Genomic DNA, 17,281 nt, shown 5'->3' on the forward strand with positions numbered 1-17,281 from the left:
AAAATTTCCAAAACCTTCTTTTTAAGGACCAGTTCAGGTCTGAAGTCACTTTGTGAGGCTTACATGATAGAAACCACCCAAAAATGACCCCATTCTAGAAACTACACCCTCAAGGTATTCAAAACTGATTTTACAAACCTTGTTAACCCTTTAAGTGTTCCACAAGAATTTATGGAAAATGGAGATGAAATTTCAGAATTTAACTTTTTTTGGCAGATTTTCCATTTTAATCCATTTTTTTCCCAGTAACAAAGCAAGGGTTAACAGCCAAACAAAACTTAATATTTATTGCCCTGATTCTGTAGTTTACAGAAACACCCCATTTGTGATCATAAACTGCTGTATGGGCACACGACAGGGCGCAGATGCAAAGGAACGCCATATGGTTTTTGGAAGGCAGATTTTGCTGGACTGGTTTTTTAACACCATGTCACATTTAAAGCCCCCCTGATGCACCCCTAGAGTAGAAACTCCAAAAATGAGACCCCATTTTGGAAACTACAGGATAAGGAGGCAGTTTTGTTGGTACTATTTTAGGGTACATATCTTAACTTTGTACATCAAATGAGATTTATTAGTGAAGTGTACTAATTACTGAGAACCACCAGTCACACCTTGAAATTATTATTATTATTATTCAAAAAGCACCATTGATTCCATGGTGCTGTACATATGAAAAGGGGTACACATATCTAATACAGACAATTGCACTAAGCATGTGTTACTAGTTACAAACTGGTACAGAAGGAGAGAGGTCCCTGCCCGCAAGAGCTTACAATCTAGAAATAATGAAATGGTTTATATTAAAAGGGGCTGTCCAAAAATTGGTGCCATGGTGATTGTGGGTGCTGCTTCTAGAACCACTGGCAATCAGCTATTATCGCCAAGATAAACATTGTTCTGCTGTACATTTATTGCCAATGTAAGAAAAATGAATAGGAGACCAAGTGATACATGCATAACCTAGTGATCCTCAGCAGCTCTCAGAAGGGGAAGCAGATCAAATGGTGCCCAAGGCTTAGACCCAAAATGATTATATCGATGTCCTACCCTAAGGATAGACAGACAATCAACGTTACTTCCTGGACATCCTGCCACACCTACTTGCACATCAAAGTCAATTCAGTGGAAATTCTGCCTTGAGCTGAAGACTTGTGTAATCAGAGGCTGGTGGAGATGTGCTACCTGAATTAACTACTATGGTTACTAGGCTGTGTATTTCCCACCACTTTAGTCTTGATATTATCTTCTTGGCTGTATCAATGACGTGCCCGTATATATCCTGGACATTCATGCAGCCAATCACTGGCGTCAGCAATATATGTCACATGACTGCAAAAGCCAGTGATTGGCTGCAATGGTCACGTGGAGTATACAGGCACATCACCATTACAGCCAAACAAACATAGCCCGGCATGGAGGATCGGTCCAGCAGCGTTGGGGAAAAAACAGGTGAGTATATATTTTTTTATACACTGCTCAAAAAAATAAAGGGAACACTTAAACAACACAATGTAACTCCAAGTCAATCACACTTCTGTGAAATCAAACTGTCCACTTAGGAAGCAACACTGAGTGACAAATCAATTTCACATGCTGTTGTGCAAATGGGATAGACAACAGGTGGAAATTATAGGCAATTAGCAAGACACCCCCAATAAAGGAGTGGTTCTGCAGGTGGTCACCACAGACCACTTCTCAGTTCCTATGCTTCCTGGCTGATGTTTTGGTCACTTTTGAATGCTGGCGGTGCTTTCACTCTAGTGGTAGCATGAGACTGAGTCTACAACCCACACAAGTGGCTCAGGTAGTGCAGCTTATCCAGGATGGCACATCAATGCGAGCTGTGGAAAGAAGGTTTGCTGTGTCTGTCAGCGTAGTGTCCAGAGCATGGAGGCGCTACCAGGAGACAGGCCAGTACATCGGGAGACGTGGAGGAGGCCGTAGGAGGGCAACAACCCAGCAGCAGGACCGCTACCTCCGCTTTTGTGCAAGGAGGAACAGGAGGAGGACTGCCAGAGCCCTGCAAAATGACCTCCAGCAGGCCACAAATGTGCATGTGTCTGCTCAAACGGTCAGAAACAGACTCCATGAGGGTGATATGAGGGACCGACGTCCACAGGTGGGGGTTGTGCTTACAGCCCAACACCGTGCAGGACATTTGGCATTTGCCAGAGAACACCAAGATTGGCAAATTCGCCACTGGCGCCCTGTGCTCTTCACAGATGAAAGCAGGTTCACACTGAGCACGTGACAGATGTGACAGAGTCTGGAGACGCCGTGGAGAACGTTCTGCTGCCTGCAACATCCTCCAGCATGACCGGTTTGGCATTGGGTCAGTAATGGTGTGGGGTGGCATTTCTTTGGAGGGCCGCACAGCCGTCCATGTGCTCGCCAGAGGTAGCCTGACTGCCATTAGGTACCGAGATGAGATCCTCAGACCCCTTGTGAGACCATATGCTGGTGCTGTTGACCCTGGGTTCCTCCTAATGCAAGACAATGCTAGACCTCATGTGGCTGGAGTGTGTCAGTAGTTCTTGCAAGACGAAGGCATTGATGCTATGGACTGACCCGCCCACTCCCCAGACCTGAATCCAATTGAGCACATCTGGGACATCACGTCTCGCTCTATCCACCAACGTCACGTTGCACCACAGACTGTCCAGGAGCTGGCAGATGCATTAGACCAGGTCTGGGAGGAGATCCCTCAGGAGACCGTCCACCACCTCATCAGGAGCATGCACAGGCGTTGTAGGGAGGTCATACAGGAACGTGGAGGCCACACACACTACCGAGCCTCATTTTGACTTGTTTTAAGGACATTACATCAAAGTTGGATCAGCCTGTAGTGTGTTTTTCCACTTTAATTTTGAGTGCGACTCCAAATCCAGACCTCCATGGGTTGAAAAATTTGATTTCCATTTATTTATTTTTGTGTGATTTTGTTGTCAGCACATTCAACTATGTAAAGAACAAAAGTATTTCAGAAGAATATTTAATTAACTCAGATCTAGGATGTGTTATTTTTGTGTTCCCTTTATTTTTTTGAGCAGTGTATTTTAAACACATTTACTGCCTTCGCGCCTTTTTTGATAAGGTAGACAACCCCTTTATTTATTTATTTTAAATAGATTTAAGAACAGAACAAAAGTTTATTTTTTACAAAAATCTGTTCAGCATGTTATTTGTTTCACCCAATATCTCTGAAGGTGTCCTGATTGTATCAGATTCTTTAACTCAAGGTTTCTCAGCACAACATTGCCCAGAACATAATGTTTCTGCCGGCTTGCCTTCTTCCCATAGTACATCCTTGTGCCATCTCTTTCCCGTTGCCCTGCACCCGGTTGTCCAAATCATTGTCCATAAAAGAAGATGAGATTCATCAGGCTAGGCCACCTTCATCCACTGCTCCATGGTCCAGTACGGTGGTTCATGTGCCTACTGTAGGCATTCAGTAATGAAGTCGGGCAGCATAAGCAGTCTAACTGGTCTCCTGCTACACAGCCAATACATAGCAAGCTCCGATGCACTGCATGTTTGAATGCCTTTTTATTATAGCCAGCAGTAACTTTTTCAGCAACTTCCATGAGCCTATGATCCTGTTAAAGGTTCATAGATTGTCCTTCCTTGAACCACTTTTGGTAGGTTCTAACCACTACATACTAGGAAAACCCCACAAGACCTGCCATTATGAAGATGCTTTGACTCAGTTGTCTAGCGATCTCAATTTAATCCTTATCAGGACCACTCAGGACCTTGTACGTGTCCATTTTCCCTGCTTCCAACACATCAACTTCAAGAACTGACTGTTCACTTGTTGCCTTAACCACCTCCCGTCCGCCCATAGGATATAAACGTCCGGGAGGTGGTTCTCTATTTCTGAACGTCCGTTCAGAAACTGCAGCTGCACGCTAATCGTGCAGCTGCTGATCGGGTTGCCCGCTGTCAGTCACAGCAGGGCAACCCAGAGAGAAGGCAGGGACAGTGCCCAGGTGTCCCTGCCTTCTAGATCGCTGCATACACAGCGCTCACCGAGCGCTGTGTATGCAGAGCAGGAAGCGCTATGCGCTTCCTGTTCCGGCCCGGCGGTCATGTGACCGCCGGGATCGGAGAGTGCAGGAGCTGTGTGAGGTCTTTCACAGACCTCGATCAGCCCTGCACTGAGGCTGTACAGCGCAGAATTATGCTGTACGGCCTCTCTGGGGGGTGTATTTCTCCTGTAACTGGGGCTACTATGTCAGCCCCAGTTACAGGAGAAATCAACAGTGAAAAAAAAAAGAAAAAGTGAAGTAAGTGTCCCCCAGAGGTCTTGTATGACCTTATGGGGGACGAAAAGTGTAAAATAAAAAATAAATAAATAAATAAATAAATAAATAAAGGGTTGAAAAAATAAAATAAATGTTTCACATGTAAAAAAAAAAAATAATTCCCCAATGTTAAGTAATAAATATTGGGGAATGTTAAGTAATAAATATTTTATGAGGTATCACTTTCTGCTTTAAAGGCAGAGAAATTGAAATTTAGAAAATTGCGAATTTTTAAAATTTTTTGGTAAATTTGGGATTTTTTTTTATAAATAAAAGGTGAAATATTTTGACTCAAATTTATGACTATCATGAAGTACAATGTGTCACGAGAAAACAGTCTCTGAATGACTTGGATAAATAAAGGCGTTCCAAAGTTATTACCACATAAAGTGAGATATGTCAGTTTTGCAAAATTAGGCCTGGTCAGGAAGGGGGGCAAATGGCCCAGATGGCAAGTGGTTAAATATTCAACTCCCTAAAGGGGTTGTCCAGGAATATATCAATTCTAACAGTTGCCAACTCCTGGCTTCAGAGGTGATGTGTCCACAAGAGACACGTTACCACTGAAGCTAGCAGTTTGCTGAAGTAGATTAGGTGACCATGGTCATGCCAGGGAGGAAGAAAACAAACCCCAAACAATAGAATGGCGATGCAGGAGCCAGTGCTGAGGACCAGAGAACCGAGAACCAGGCGAGTATGATCCTTTTAGTACGGCAGGCAGACTGCTGTTAGAATTTATATATTCTTGGACAATCCCTTTAAAAGGTACGTCTGCAAATTTGCAGTGTTGCACAGTATCAGCAAACTGGATGAGATTTTTAGAAATCTCATGCACACACTGCAGAGAAAACCCACAGCAGAAGGCCTCATGCACATGACTATTTGGGTCCGCATCCGAGCGCCGTTTTGGCGGCTCGTATGCGGACCCATTCACTTCAATGGGGCTGCAAAAGATATCCTATTGCAAAAGGTGTGCTCCGTTCCGCGGCCCAGCTAAAAAAATATAACATGTCCTATTCTTGTCCGCGCTTTGCGGACAAGAATAGGCATTTATATTGCCAGCGCCCATTGCGTTACGCAAATTGCGGAAGGCAACACGGACGGCTTCCGTTTTTTGCAGATCCGCAGTTTGCGGACCGCAAAAAAACGGCACGGTCATGTGCATGACGCCTAAAACGGACTTGCGATGCGGGTTTTCAATTTGCAGCATATCAATTTATGCTGCAGGTTTTACCCAGGGCTTAGCAATGCAAAGGTTGAAAGCAAGGAATATCCGCTGTGACCCTGGCACCAATGCAGCTGTGAAAACCAGTCAATTTGGGGTAGCTTTTGCGGTGGTAGTTTGTCCTAACCAGCTGTGGATCGTCTACTGTGGAAAACACACGTGTACATAATAGATGCCATTGTTATTCACATTACCTGTGATATTTTGTGTTATGCCAGATCAATATGACAGTATTTCTCAGTATTATCTGGTCTAATGTCTAGAAAACACAGCACTTTCCCATTACAGATCATGCGGAAAATGAAGCCTTTCATATTGGGGCATATATACAAGCTTTAATTACAATCAACTAATGGGTGCAATAACTTGGCATATGATCTTATAAGCCCCAAGGACAAATTTGGAAAGGTCGAAGAGGTTTCATGTGGCATGCCTAGTTACATTGGTTCACGTACATAGCTCAAAAATGAAAAAAGCTGATAACGCAGCACAGAAAACCTGTTCTAGGTAATAACCTGTGTCTGCGGATAAAATTTATGCAGAACATTTTTGTGAAGGTTAAAAGATGTCCTTTGGACTGGATCAGTATGTGCTTCTGTCTCTGGGAGTTTAATATAGATCATTAATGACTACAAATATTCAGGGGTATAAATAATATAAAATTGCACAATGCATTTAGCTGTCTATGTTCATCATCCCGCACATATTCATCAGGGACGGCTTCCTAAGGTAGAACATGCAGTCTACTACATTGGAAATGTGGAACCATTAGCATACAAAGCAGCTGTCACTGCAGGGCAAGAAAGTCCCAAGCTATAAGGTGACACGTTCCTGAAGTATAGATCAAAAAGCAATTCCGGTGGGTTAGTACATTAACCATTCTAGGTCACTTAACACATGTCCATTAATTTAGACTTCAAGGATCACTTAAAAGAAAAATCAATGGATGAATGACGGGAAAGAGAATAATGCCTATATCTCACATACATCTACCAGGAGCTAGCGTTCTATAATTTTACATGAATGGAACCAGTCATTAAAGGGAGCCTGTCACCTCGATTAAGGATCAGCACTACTTATTTTCATACTGTCCCCTGTTGCCCCGCTGAAGGCTGGCAATTACAGTGTCCGAACTGCTAAGCCGTGCGCATATAATGGGAAGCTCAGAAGTCCTGGACTATGTATTTCAATGGAGGGGGGAGCAGTATGAAAATAAAAAGTACTGATCCGAATTCCTTATTAGCAGTACTAATATGTAGTACTTATGTAGTACTGCAGATAAGAGTCCTCAAAAGCCGAGCCTAGTTTCAGACCTGCGTCTCACCGTTCCCACAGGGCTGATCCGGCAGAGAATGCCAGGGATCATACGGACAAAAGCGGTTATCTGCCCGGCTGATTTCAGAGAGTCACTGGACTTCTGGTGGACCCAATTTAAGTCAATGGAGTCTGGCGGGCAGCAGGCAGTATCTGGCAATACAGGATCCAGAGAACTCCAGCAGGCTGTTCTATGCCAGAACAGTGGCTACAGGTGTGAAACTATCTTAACAGATTCCCTCTGAAGAGGTTATCCCACAAATAGAAAAAATATATGCTGTATTTTTCGCCCTATAAGACGCACCTAGGTTTTAGAAGAGGAAAATAAGAAAAGAAAAAAAAAAAATTAATCAGAGCTCAGCACAGACCCCCCAATGTTAATCAGACCTCAGTGCTAATAAGACACACAATCAGACCTCAGCACAGATTCCCAATGTTAATAAGACCTTCAATCAGACCCCTAATGTTAAAAGGGCCCCTATTCAGACCTCCATGTTAATAAGCCCCCATAGTAATCAGACCTCAAATCAGACCTCCATGTTAATAAGACCACCATATTAATTAGACCACAGATCAGACCTCCATGTTAATGACCCTCATATTAAATCAGACCTCCATGTTTATAAGACCTTCATGTTAATTAGACCTCAGATCAAAAAAATTAAACCAACTTACCTCTCATGCTCCGGACGTTGCTCCTGTTCTTCCTGCCGCACGGTGTGCTGTGACCCGACGTTGCACGACATGAGGTCACAGAGCACCAACGTTCTCATGTTCTGCACAGGTCACAGCACAGATTTAGGAGCCAGCAGGAGAAGACCAGGAAGTGGTGAGTACAGAGCCCGGGGAGAGCTGCATTCACCGCTTTCCGGTCCTCCTGTACTAGTGAGCAGTTTCATATTGGAAGCACCGATTAGTATTTACCACATAAAATACACTGACATTTCCGTCATTTATAGGGTGAAATATACAGTATATATTGGACGTAATCCAAACTATTATTAAAATAAATTGGTCGCTTGAGATACAAAGACCTCAGGATATAATATTTTCAGCCCAGGAAAAAACATTTTAAGTTGACATTAGACCTGAGATACAATGGGTCAGACTATTTCTCTGGTACACCTGTACTGGTTGTGTAGTACCTCCTCTCTATAGTACAGTGTGGTACTACATCTCCTGTACCAGGATGACCTGTTCCTTTGGATAGAAGGTAAATTGTTTCAGGAGCAGCAACACAGACGGCTTATGAAGAGCAAAAGTGGTGAATACGCAACAGCTGGGCAGGGGAACGCAGATCCAAAGCGGTCCAATGGCATCTAGAAAGAATGGAGGGCCACAGCAGCGTCTCACCAGAAAACTTCTTTATTCAGGAACACTCCTTTCCACAAGGCATATAAAAAGCTTTTTATATGCCTTGTGGAAAGGAGTGTTCCTGAATAAAGAAGTTTTCTGGTGAGACGCTGCTGTGGCCCTCCATTCTTTCTACTGTTCCTTTGGATGTCAGGTGAGGATAAATCTGTTATTTTTTTGGTACACTGAAGAAGCTCCTGTCCTCATCATAGAAAGTGATTTACAGCTTCCAGCATCTATTCCTTACTATTATATGTAAAGACTTGCTTCATCTGTCTTTGTTATCCTCATATTTTTCTTACATATTCATTTTCTCTTATCTACAGATAACATTTGGGGCTTTGTAACTAATTACTAATTTTCCATAGAGTTATGGACTCAAGTTACAATGATCGTCACGGAACCAATATTTTTAACTTGAGGGACCACTATTTTAATGCCAAAAAACTCTCTAGTGTAATTTTCATCCTTTTTAGCTTTTTTTATTCACCCCTCTGTAGCTCTGGTTTCTTCACTTTCTGCAGGTGGGCAGCAGTTTGCCCCATGTGACCATCAAGCACCTGCATATCCCAGGAGTACATTCCAGTCAGCCCTGGCAACCCCTTCCTCCCCTGCATAGAAAATAGTCCTTCACACAGACACAATTCCATTAGGAAATTGCACTTTTGTTAGCAACACCCCCTCCCATAACTTCCTTCTCCACTGTCTAGAAGGAGATATAGTTACATATTTATATGAATTAGTAGTAGGGATGGATGAATGAAAGATTTCTGGACAGCTTCACCTGCTACTTTATCACTACGTCAGAGCTGAATGGAAGGGAAGGTAGCAGGGACAATACTGAGCATGTTAAGTCACCTCTGAATGCAGGAGAAGCTGGACCAGAAAGATATACAGCAGGGGGTGCTACCAGAGCGAAACATGAAATGTACATTTTAAAAAAATGTTAAAATTTTTATTGCAATAATGATATTTTTGAAATGCCCTATTCATTGCACAGTAATACTTTTCACAGGATAACCCATTTAAGAGGAGGATCTTTGCACACTTAAGGCACAGAATATTTCTTTAGCTCGAGATTAAGAACATACCTCTAGTACAAGAAAAAAAACCTTGTTCTATGAGAAGCCGCCATACTTTCAGACATGTTTCGCACTTTGAGGTAATTGACGAATCCTCTAAAGAATAGCAGTAGACCTAAAATAAAACAAGAATATACTTAATTGAAGGATCCTTAAGTGTTACATTTCCATGTATAATAAATCTATACAAAGGAACAAAGGTCTACATAAAACACTTGACACATGGACCAGAAAAGGTGTTGTCCTGTGAACTACTTTCAGTATACACCATGTTGAGGCAGGTAATCGTAATATTATGTCACACAGTAGGTACGTGCATTAATAAATGTTAATGTGGTCACTGGAAACTCCATTAAGGCCTCATGCACACGACCGTTGTTTTATTCCGTGTCCGTTGTTCCGTTTTTCGTGATTTTCTGCGGACCCATTGACCCTTCCTCCCCATACGAATTGCTTATTGCAAAGGGTTACCATTGGTTTGTCAGACTACATGCTGTCAGACTTCAAAGCTGTGTTCACACACTGCAGTCATATAGACCACTATGTGGTGTCTATTAAGCAGATTACATTTTTTTCCTATAGAATGGAATTGTATAGGCACAAGCAGCAATACAGACGAGCGAGTGTGTCTAAAGAAGAAGGGGACCCGATGCTCCGAAAAAGTGCTGCGTCCTCCTAAATGTGTTTATTGGAGAGGGTCCCGAAGGCTGGACTCCTAGCAACCAGATATTGACAGTCTATCCTACGGCAATGGTCATCAGTATCTGAATAGTGGAGGTCTGACACAGCCTTATTGCAGCTTACCAAGCACAGTGCCATACATTGAATAGTGGCTGTGCTTGGTATCGCAGCTCAGCCCCATTGACTTCTATGGGGCTGAGCTGCGCCTAGGCCATGAGACCGATTAACGTGCCTAGGGAAAGCTGAGAGAAGGCCACAGTGCTACTGTGAGTGTCACTGCCTTCTCAAACTTCTGATCGCCGGGGGTCCCGAATGTCAGACACCCACCGATCACATCCAGAGGATAGTTCATCAGTATGACCATATCTTGCAAAACCCTTTTAAGGCCATAATACATCTGTACCAGAGGGTATCAAAAGGACCTCGTGGAAAGGATGCAGAAATATTTTTCCTGTCAAAACAAAAGCTGGCATGGTGGAACCTGACCGACTCTTTGTAAGTCAATAAGATCTGTTGGTTTCAAGGGGAGGCTGCACTGCCGTGACCGCGCCAAGAACAGACTCCCCTTCTTGTTGTGGTGTCCGGACAAAATGTGCTGGAAGTCGAGGTAGGTATCCGCTCAAGTTTTAGCTCTATTCAAAGGGGCTAAACCGTGAGCAGGTCTGCGGTATTCGAAGTGGAAAAACTGTGGCAGACATTGTAGCGGATTTTGCAGAGGCAAAATCCACTGTGTGAACATACCCTAAAGTCAGTCTCCGCTGAAAATACTAACATACAGGTGTGACTACACTTAACCTCACTAAGCTACCAGATGGGAGAAGTTGTGGGCTCCTTCCACCTACAGGTGCCTCCTACTTCTGCCTCCGTGACTCTGCGGACCAGCTATATTGTTAGAAAAAGATAAGTAGGACAGACAGCGCAAGAAGCTCTATGGTATGCAGAATATCAGGGTGGATAAAAATCAATGATTTAAAAAAAAAATAATAAAATTTTTTAATTTAAAATCTGAGATTATATATATATATATATATATATATATATATATATATATATAGATATATATATATATATATATATATATATAAAAAATGCTTTTTGAGGAAAATATATTACCATCCAAAGGTTATTCCATCATGAAATAAAGATTCATTTTTTTGATTATGTAGAATAAGGCTGTATATGTTACATTTTTTTTGGTAAATAAATTCCATTAATCCATTCACAATGTCATGCTCTTCCAGAGGTTTTTGTAAGATTATTCGGCAGTTTCTCTGCCTACAAGATATTATCACAGATGCTTGGGTTACTTTTGCACTTCTCAAACCTGAATTTGACTCAGCAGAGATCACATGCCTCTTCTTCACAGCAAAAATGTTATAACATGAACAGAGTTGAGAAAAAGACCTTAATCCTAACTTCTACAAACCTATGAATACAGAATCCACCTAATCAAACTAATATGAAAAGTTGTTATTCTAAAAGTCTTCATCTACTTGCATATTATAAGTTATACCAGCAAGAATTAGGCTTTATGTAGAAAACTATGATTTAAATCAAGCCTTACTGACTAGTGATTTAAATCAAATCCACCCTGCAGAATATATATATATATATATAGCTCTGCTTTTCCTTGTGATCTGGATTATTAGGACTGAGTGGAGTAGTACTATAACCAGCAGCGGCCTCATTGATAGTATCACACAGCGCTATGCTCTGGATCCGCCTGGGGTCCGTACAGAACACAATAGAAATGTCTGGATTATTTCCAGCATAAAATAATGTGTTGTTTTCTCCTTTCGGATTGTCTTTGGGTTTCACCCGCAGTCTTTATGGGCAAATAGGCGAGAGGCATGCCATCCTTTCTACGACAGTTTACACATGGACAAAGAAGGAAAAGTGGCATAATACACATAAAAACATTTCATTTTTCATTTTAATGGCATTTCAGAATTCACGGCATGCTGTACGATTTCCTGGCAAAAGCAGCTTTTATAACCTGCTTAAAACATATAAAAGTTCTCATAAATATGAGCTATGACTGCGGTGGAGATGCTGGCCTTTTTCTGCTATAAATATCAGCTATGCTGTGTACATCCATCTCTTTGATTGAGGAGAGAACATTACAGTCCTCACACTGACGAGGCAAAGCACAGCATGGGAGGCATTTCACGCGTGTTACATATTGCTCCTGCCGGATACAAACATATATCCTTCAGCTACCACTTGCCGTATTATTTTAGGTGCCCACACACTGTATACCGGAAAAAAAATCCTTGCCTGTTATAGAAAGCTCAAATGGAATGGGCACAAACAGCAGAAAGTATACATTGCTTCCTTCCCAAAATGGCACCTCCAAGGATGGAGCTACCAGGGTGACCTGCTCATTATATGATTAGAGGGGTTGTCTCACTTCAGCAAGTGGCATTCATCATGTAGGTAAAGGTAATACAAGGCACTTACTAATGTATTGTTATTACCCATATTGCCTCCTTTGCTGGCTGGATTCATTTTCCCATCACATTATACACTGCTCGTTTCCATGGTTACGACCACCCTGCAATCCAGCAGTGGTGGCCGTGCTTGTACACTATAGAAAAAAGTGCCAGCCTCTCTGCTGGCTGGGACAGTGGAAGCTTGCACGATCTACTTGTTCCTTCTTTGTACAATCATCGCTGTAAAGGAACATGTCTTTTTTGGGTTTACTGAATGTCTTTTAGCCATATAATTCCCTGTTTCGGCTGCATAGCTAGATGCATTTCACTAAGGCCTCATGTACACGTCTGGGTGCTGGCTGTGTAATTGCAGGGGAACCGACCGTGTGCCTACCACCTGCACTCACTTCAATGGAGTCTGCAATCCATAACCAATGGTCTACGCGCGCTAATTTTTTGCGGTGCGGAGGCACAGACCGAAAACCTACGGACGCACTACGTAGCGCGTCACAGAAGGCAGGAAAGCAGACATGTTGGTCTCCCATCTGCGAGATAAAGATGGCCTCCACTATATATGCTAGGGCGGAAGTGACGTGTAATATGTCAGCTGATGCATCAAAGGACCTCCTAGAGTGCATGGCGTCGCAACGTCCGGGACTGGCTGCTTATAATGTGTCTCCAAGGTAACAATTAATATAAATCCATAGTCTCAACATAATACCACCGATAACATGGGTAGTCTGAGTAATAGACTAAAAAGGAACAATAGCATAAAAATGACAATGCTAAGCATCACCATCAAACAGAGGTGAGAGCGAAAAGGTAGATAAAGAATCAGATATCAAAATGCTGCAGGAAAGGGAGGGGGGTCACTATACCGAGAGGTTTATGAAGACAGACCGGCCGCCATCAGCTGATCTGTGAATAAAACACAGTACTATCCTGAGATTGTTACAATGTATCAGTGCAGCTAAAATGTGCCACACTGCCCAGCAGTCCAGACGGGTTGAAGAAGATTGCCTACACAATTGTAGCAAACTGAGAAATATTAGAACGTACATAAGAAAGTTGAATTACTTTTTGGTTCTAAGGATAAATCTTCCATACGATACTAACCAGATGGCCATTTTTTGTTATATTCTCCCACTTCCCTGCTGAAAGTCAATGATTCCTACCCCCCGGGACGTAATCTTCTTCCAGAGACGGTGCATTGATTGCCCTTGCTCATCATGCACCGCTGGCAGCTGGCTGTCATAAGTGATGGCCAGGTTCTGGTGATTTAATAGAAAACTGAAATATTCAGTGCAATAAGCTTCCACATGAATGAGTTGTCATGGAAACCAGTGACATCATTAGTTATCTGCTTTACTGGACATGTGGGGGAGAGCAGCAAAGGAGCTAATTGCATCACTTTTCCACGTACAGACCATAGTACTAGTTGTTTAGGTCACTGGTGTCACCCTGCACTCATAACGCAGTAACTAGCCTCTCTTATATAACAAGTCAGTAAGTAGTTAAAAGCCGTTTTCCAAGATCGTGATACTTATGACCTATCCTCAGAATAGGTCATCAGTATCTGATCGGTAGATTGGCTGTTCGAGAAAGCACCAGCGCTCCTGTGAGCACCGCGGCCTTCTCGCAGCTTACCAAGCACAGCGCCGTACAGTGTATCACGGCTGTGCTTGGTATCGCGCTCAGACCCATAGAAGTGAATAGTAAAAAGCTATAATACAAAAAAAGCCGCGTGCACTCCACATTTTATGGAACATCCATAATAGAACAGTCCTATCTTATCTTTTTGGGGGGGACAAGGTAACTAAAAATGGCAAATCATGTTTTTTTTGTTTTGTTTTTTCTGTTATGGTGTTGACCGCATAGGAGATATTGTTTAATATTTTAATAGTTTGGACTATTCGGACGTGGCGATATGTAATATGTTTATATGTAAAATTGGGAAAGAGGGTGATTTAAACTTAATATTTTGGTGTTTGTTTTTTAAACTTTTTATTAAAAAACCATTAGCCCCCTTAGGGGCTAGAACCTGGGATCTTTTGATCCCTTGTCCAATTTACACTAATATGAGTAAAGTAGAGCTCACACTCTCCCTGCTGCCCGGTGCATTGGCAGCAAGAGCTTCAGTAGCGTCCTGGCTGCCATGGTAACCGATCGGAGCCCCGATCGGAACTGCCATTGCCACCACCAATGAAAAGGAGGGGAGGGGACCCTGTGGCCACTGCCACCAATGAATTTAATACTGGAGGGGTTGGGGGGGGGGGGGGGGGGGGGGCGCACTGCGCCATCAGTGTTTATAATGTAAAGTTATGCATCTTGGTAGTAATCTCTGTGCTTCATATGTCCTAGGTGATGTAGCACTGGGAGAGTCACTTATAGAGAAGGATTTGGGTGTCCTTGTAGATGGTAGATTTAATAACAGCATACAGTGTCAATCAGCTGCTTCTAAGAACAATAAAAGGATTATGGGGGGCACTCTGCTATTTAATACTACGTGGAATAGAACATAATCAATATATATCAAATAGATTAAAAAGATATATAATTTATTATTAGAATAGTAATAATCAAATGTACAAAAATGTGATCTGTAGATGTCGGGCTGGTTGTCCTATGATAAATCTAATCCAACCCAACATCCACCACACATATAGGACAGACATGATCTGTAGATGTTCCGCTGAGTATCTGATAGTTCAGCCGGATATCTACCACATACATGAAAGCATAACTAGTAATACATAATATACATAAATCTCAAACACATAATATAATATATTGTACACCACATTAGTTGATATCCATAGAGATTGTTGAATAAATATGATTGTATATATACACACACCATGCATATAAGTCAATGTATAATAATTGATCCGGTCCACTTTTTACTTGGAATTTCAACTATCCCTCCCTCTAATGATGGAATACCCTTTAAAAAGGAGGCATTAAACCAGTTACTGCAAGCCACTGAAGGAGTATTGCGCTCCGATACGCGTTTGGTGAACAACGGTCAGCAATGATATAGCAGTAACGACAACAATTTACAGATTCTATAACTGGCAAGACAGTTTGTCTTTTCCTCCAACTACTCCGATGCACAGGAAGCTCCACTTTCATCTCCTGTGTCTGAATAGTGCTTTAGCTCTGGACCACGTGGGACGCCACGTGACAAGCCGGCATACAGAGCAACAGTGAGTTCGGCAACATAGTTGCGAATTGGAGATACAATCAGCCTTCTACAGGATTGGTAACGTACTATCAATTACCTCTAACATCATTAGCGATACTAATCTTTTTATGAAGGCATTATATTAAAGGACAGACTAATGTATAAAGTATCAACTAATGTGGAATACAAAGAGGAGCTGCAATTAGGATTTATTATTGATACAGATTTTGTTGCTCTTATTTTTATTCAATTGATACCAACAAATACAAAGGGTCATCAGCATTCAGCCATCACTACAAAGTGTTATTACGGTGCTATAAAATAATAAGATCATTTGGAGCTGCATATAGACGCTGTACTAACTAGGAGTGCACTACAATCTGATATGCTAATGACATCCTACTGAATCCTATACATGGAAATTATATATTAAGCAAATGGGACAAACGGAGCCATATTATATCTTCAAGAGTGCCATTTTTATAAATAAAAAAATTCTCTATTTTAGTTGGCCAACTATATTAGGTGTTTGAGATTTATGTATATTCTGTATTACTAATTATGCTTTCATGTATGTGGTAGATATCCGGCTGAACTATCAGATACTCAGCGGAACATCTACAGATCATATCTGTCATATATGTGTGGTGGATGTTGGGTTGGATTACAGGGAGTGCAGAATTATTAGGCAAGTTGTATTTTTGAGGATTAATTTTATTATTGAACAACAACCATGTTCTCAATGAACCCAAAAAACTCATTAATATCAAAGCTGAATATTTTTGGAAGTAGTTTTTAGTTTGTTTTTAGTTTTAGCTATTTTAGGGGGATATCTGTGTGTGCAGGTGACTATTACTGTGCATAATTATTAGGCAACTTAACAAAAAACAAATATATACCCATTTCAATTATTTATTTTTACCAGTGAAACCAATATAACATCTCAACATTCACAAATATACATTTCTGACATTCAAAAACAAAACAAAAACAAATCAGTGACCAATATAGCCACCTTTCTTTGCAAGGACACTCAAAAGCCTGCCATCCATGGATTCTGTCAGTGTTTTGATCTGTTCACCATCAACATTGCGTGCAGCAGCAACCACAGCCTCCCAGACACTGTTCAGAGAGGTGTACTGTTTTCCCTCCTTGTAAATCTCACATTTGATGATGGACCACAGGTTCTCAATGGGGTTCAGATCAGGTGAACAAGGAGGCCATGTCATTAGATTTTCTTCTTTTATACCCTTTCTTGCCAGCCACGCTGTGGAGTACTTGGACGCGTGTGATGGAGCATTGTCCTGCATGAAAATCATGTTTTTCTTGAAGGATGCAGACTTCTTCCTGTACCACTGCTTGAAGAAGGTGTCTTCCAGAAACTGGCAGTAGGACTGGGAGTTGAGCTTGACTCCATCCTCAACCCGAAAAGGCCCCACAAGCTCATCTTTGATGATACCAGCCCAAACCAGTACTCCACCTCCACCTTGCTGGCGTCTGAGTCGGACTGGAGCTCTCTGCCCTTTACCAATCCAGCCACGGGCCCATCCATCTGGCCCATCAAGACTCGCTCTCATTTCATCAGTCCATAAAACCTTAGAAAAATCAGTCTTGAGATATTTCTTGGCCCAGTCTTGACGTTTCAGCTTGTGTGTCTTGTTCAGTGGTGGTCGTCTTTCAGCCTTTCTTACCTTGGCCATGTC

General features: G+C 42.0%; 1 protein-coding gene across 2 annotated transcripts in view; it reads right to left on the reverse strand.

The window, feature by feature from the left end:
• NDFIP2 (Nedd4 family interacting protein 2) overlaps positions 1-17,281 on the reverse strand; it is a 93,802-nt gene that overhangs the window by 5,223 nt on the left and 71,298 nt on the right. For both annotated transcript variants that reach the window (XM_040425324.1, XM_040425323.1), the window contains one exon: positions 9,291-9,396. In XM_040425324.1, the coding sequence (XP_040281258.1) occupies positions 9,293-9,396 (104 nt within the window). In that variant the 3' untranslated portion in view covers positions 9,291-9,292. The remainder of the gene's footprint in view (positions 1-9,290; positions 9,397-17,281) is intronic.

This window comes from Bufo bufo, chromosome 3 (genome assembly GCF_905171765.1).
Source record: "Bufo bufo chromosome 3, aBufBuf1.1, whole genome shotgun sequence".
Classification (NCBI taxonomy): Eukaryota; Metazoa; Chordata; class Amphibia; order Anura; family Bufonidae; genus Bufo; species Bufo bufo.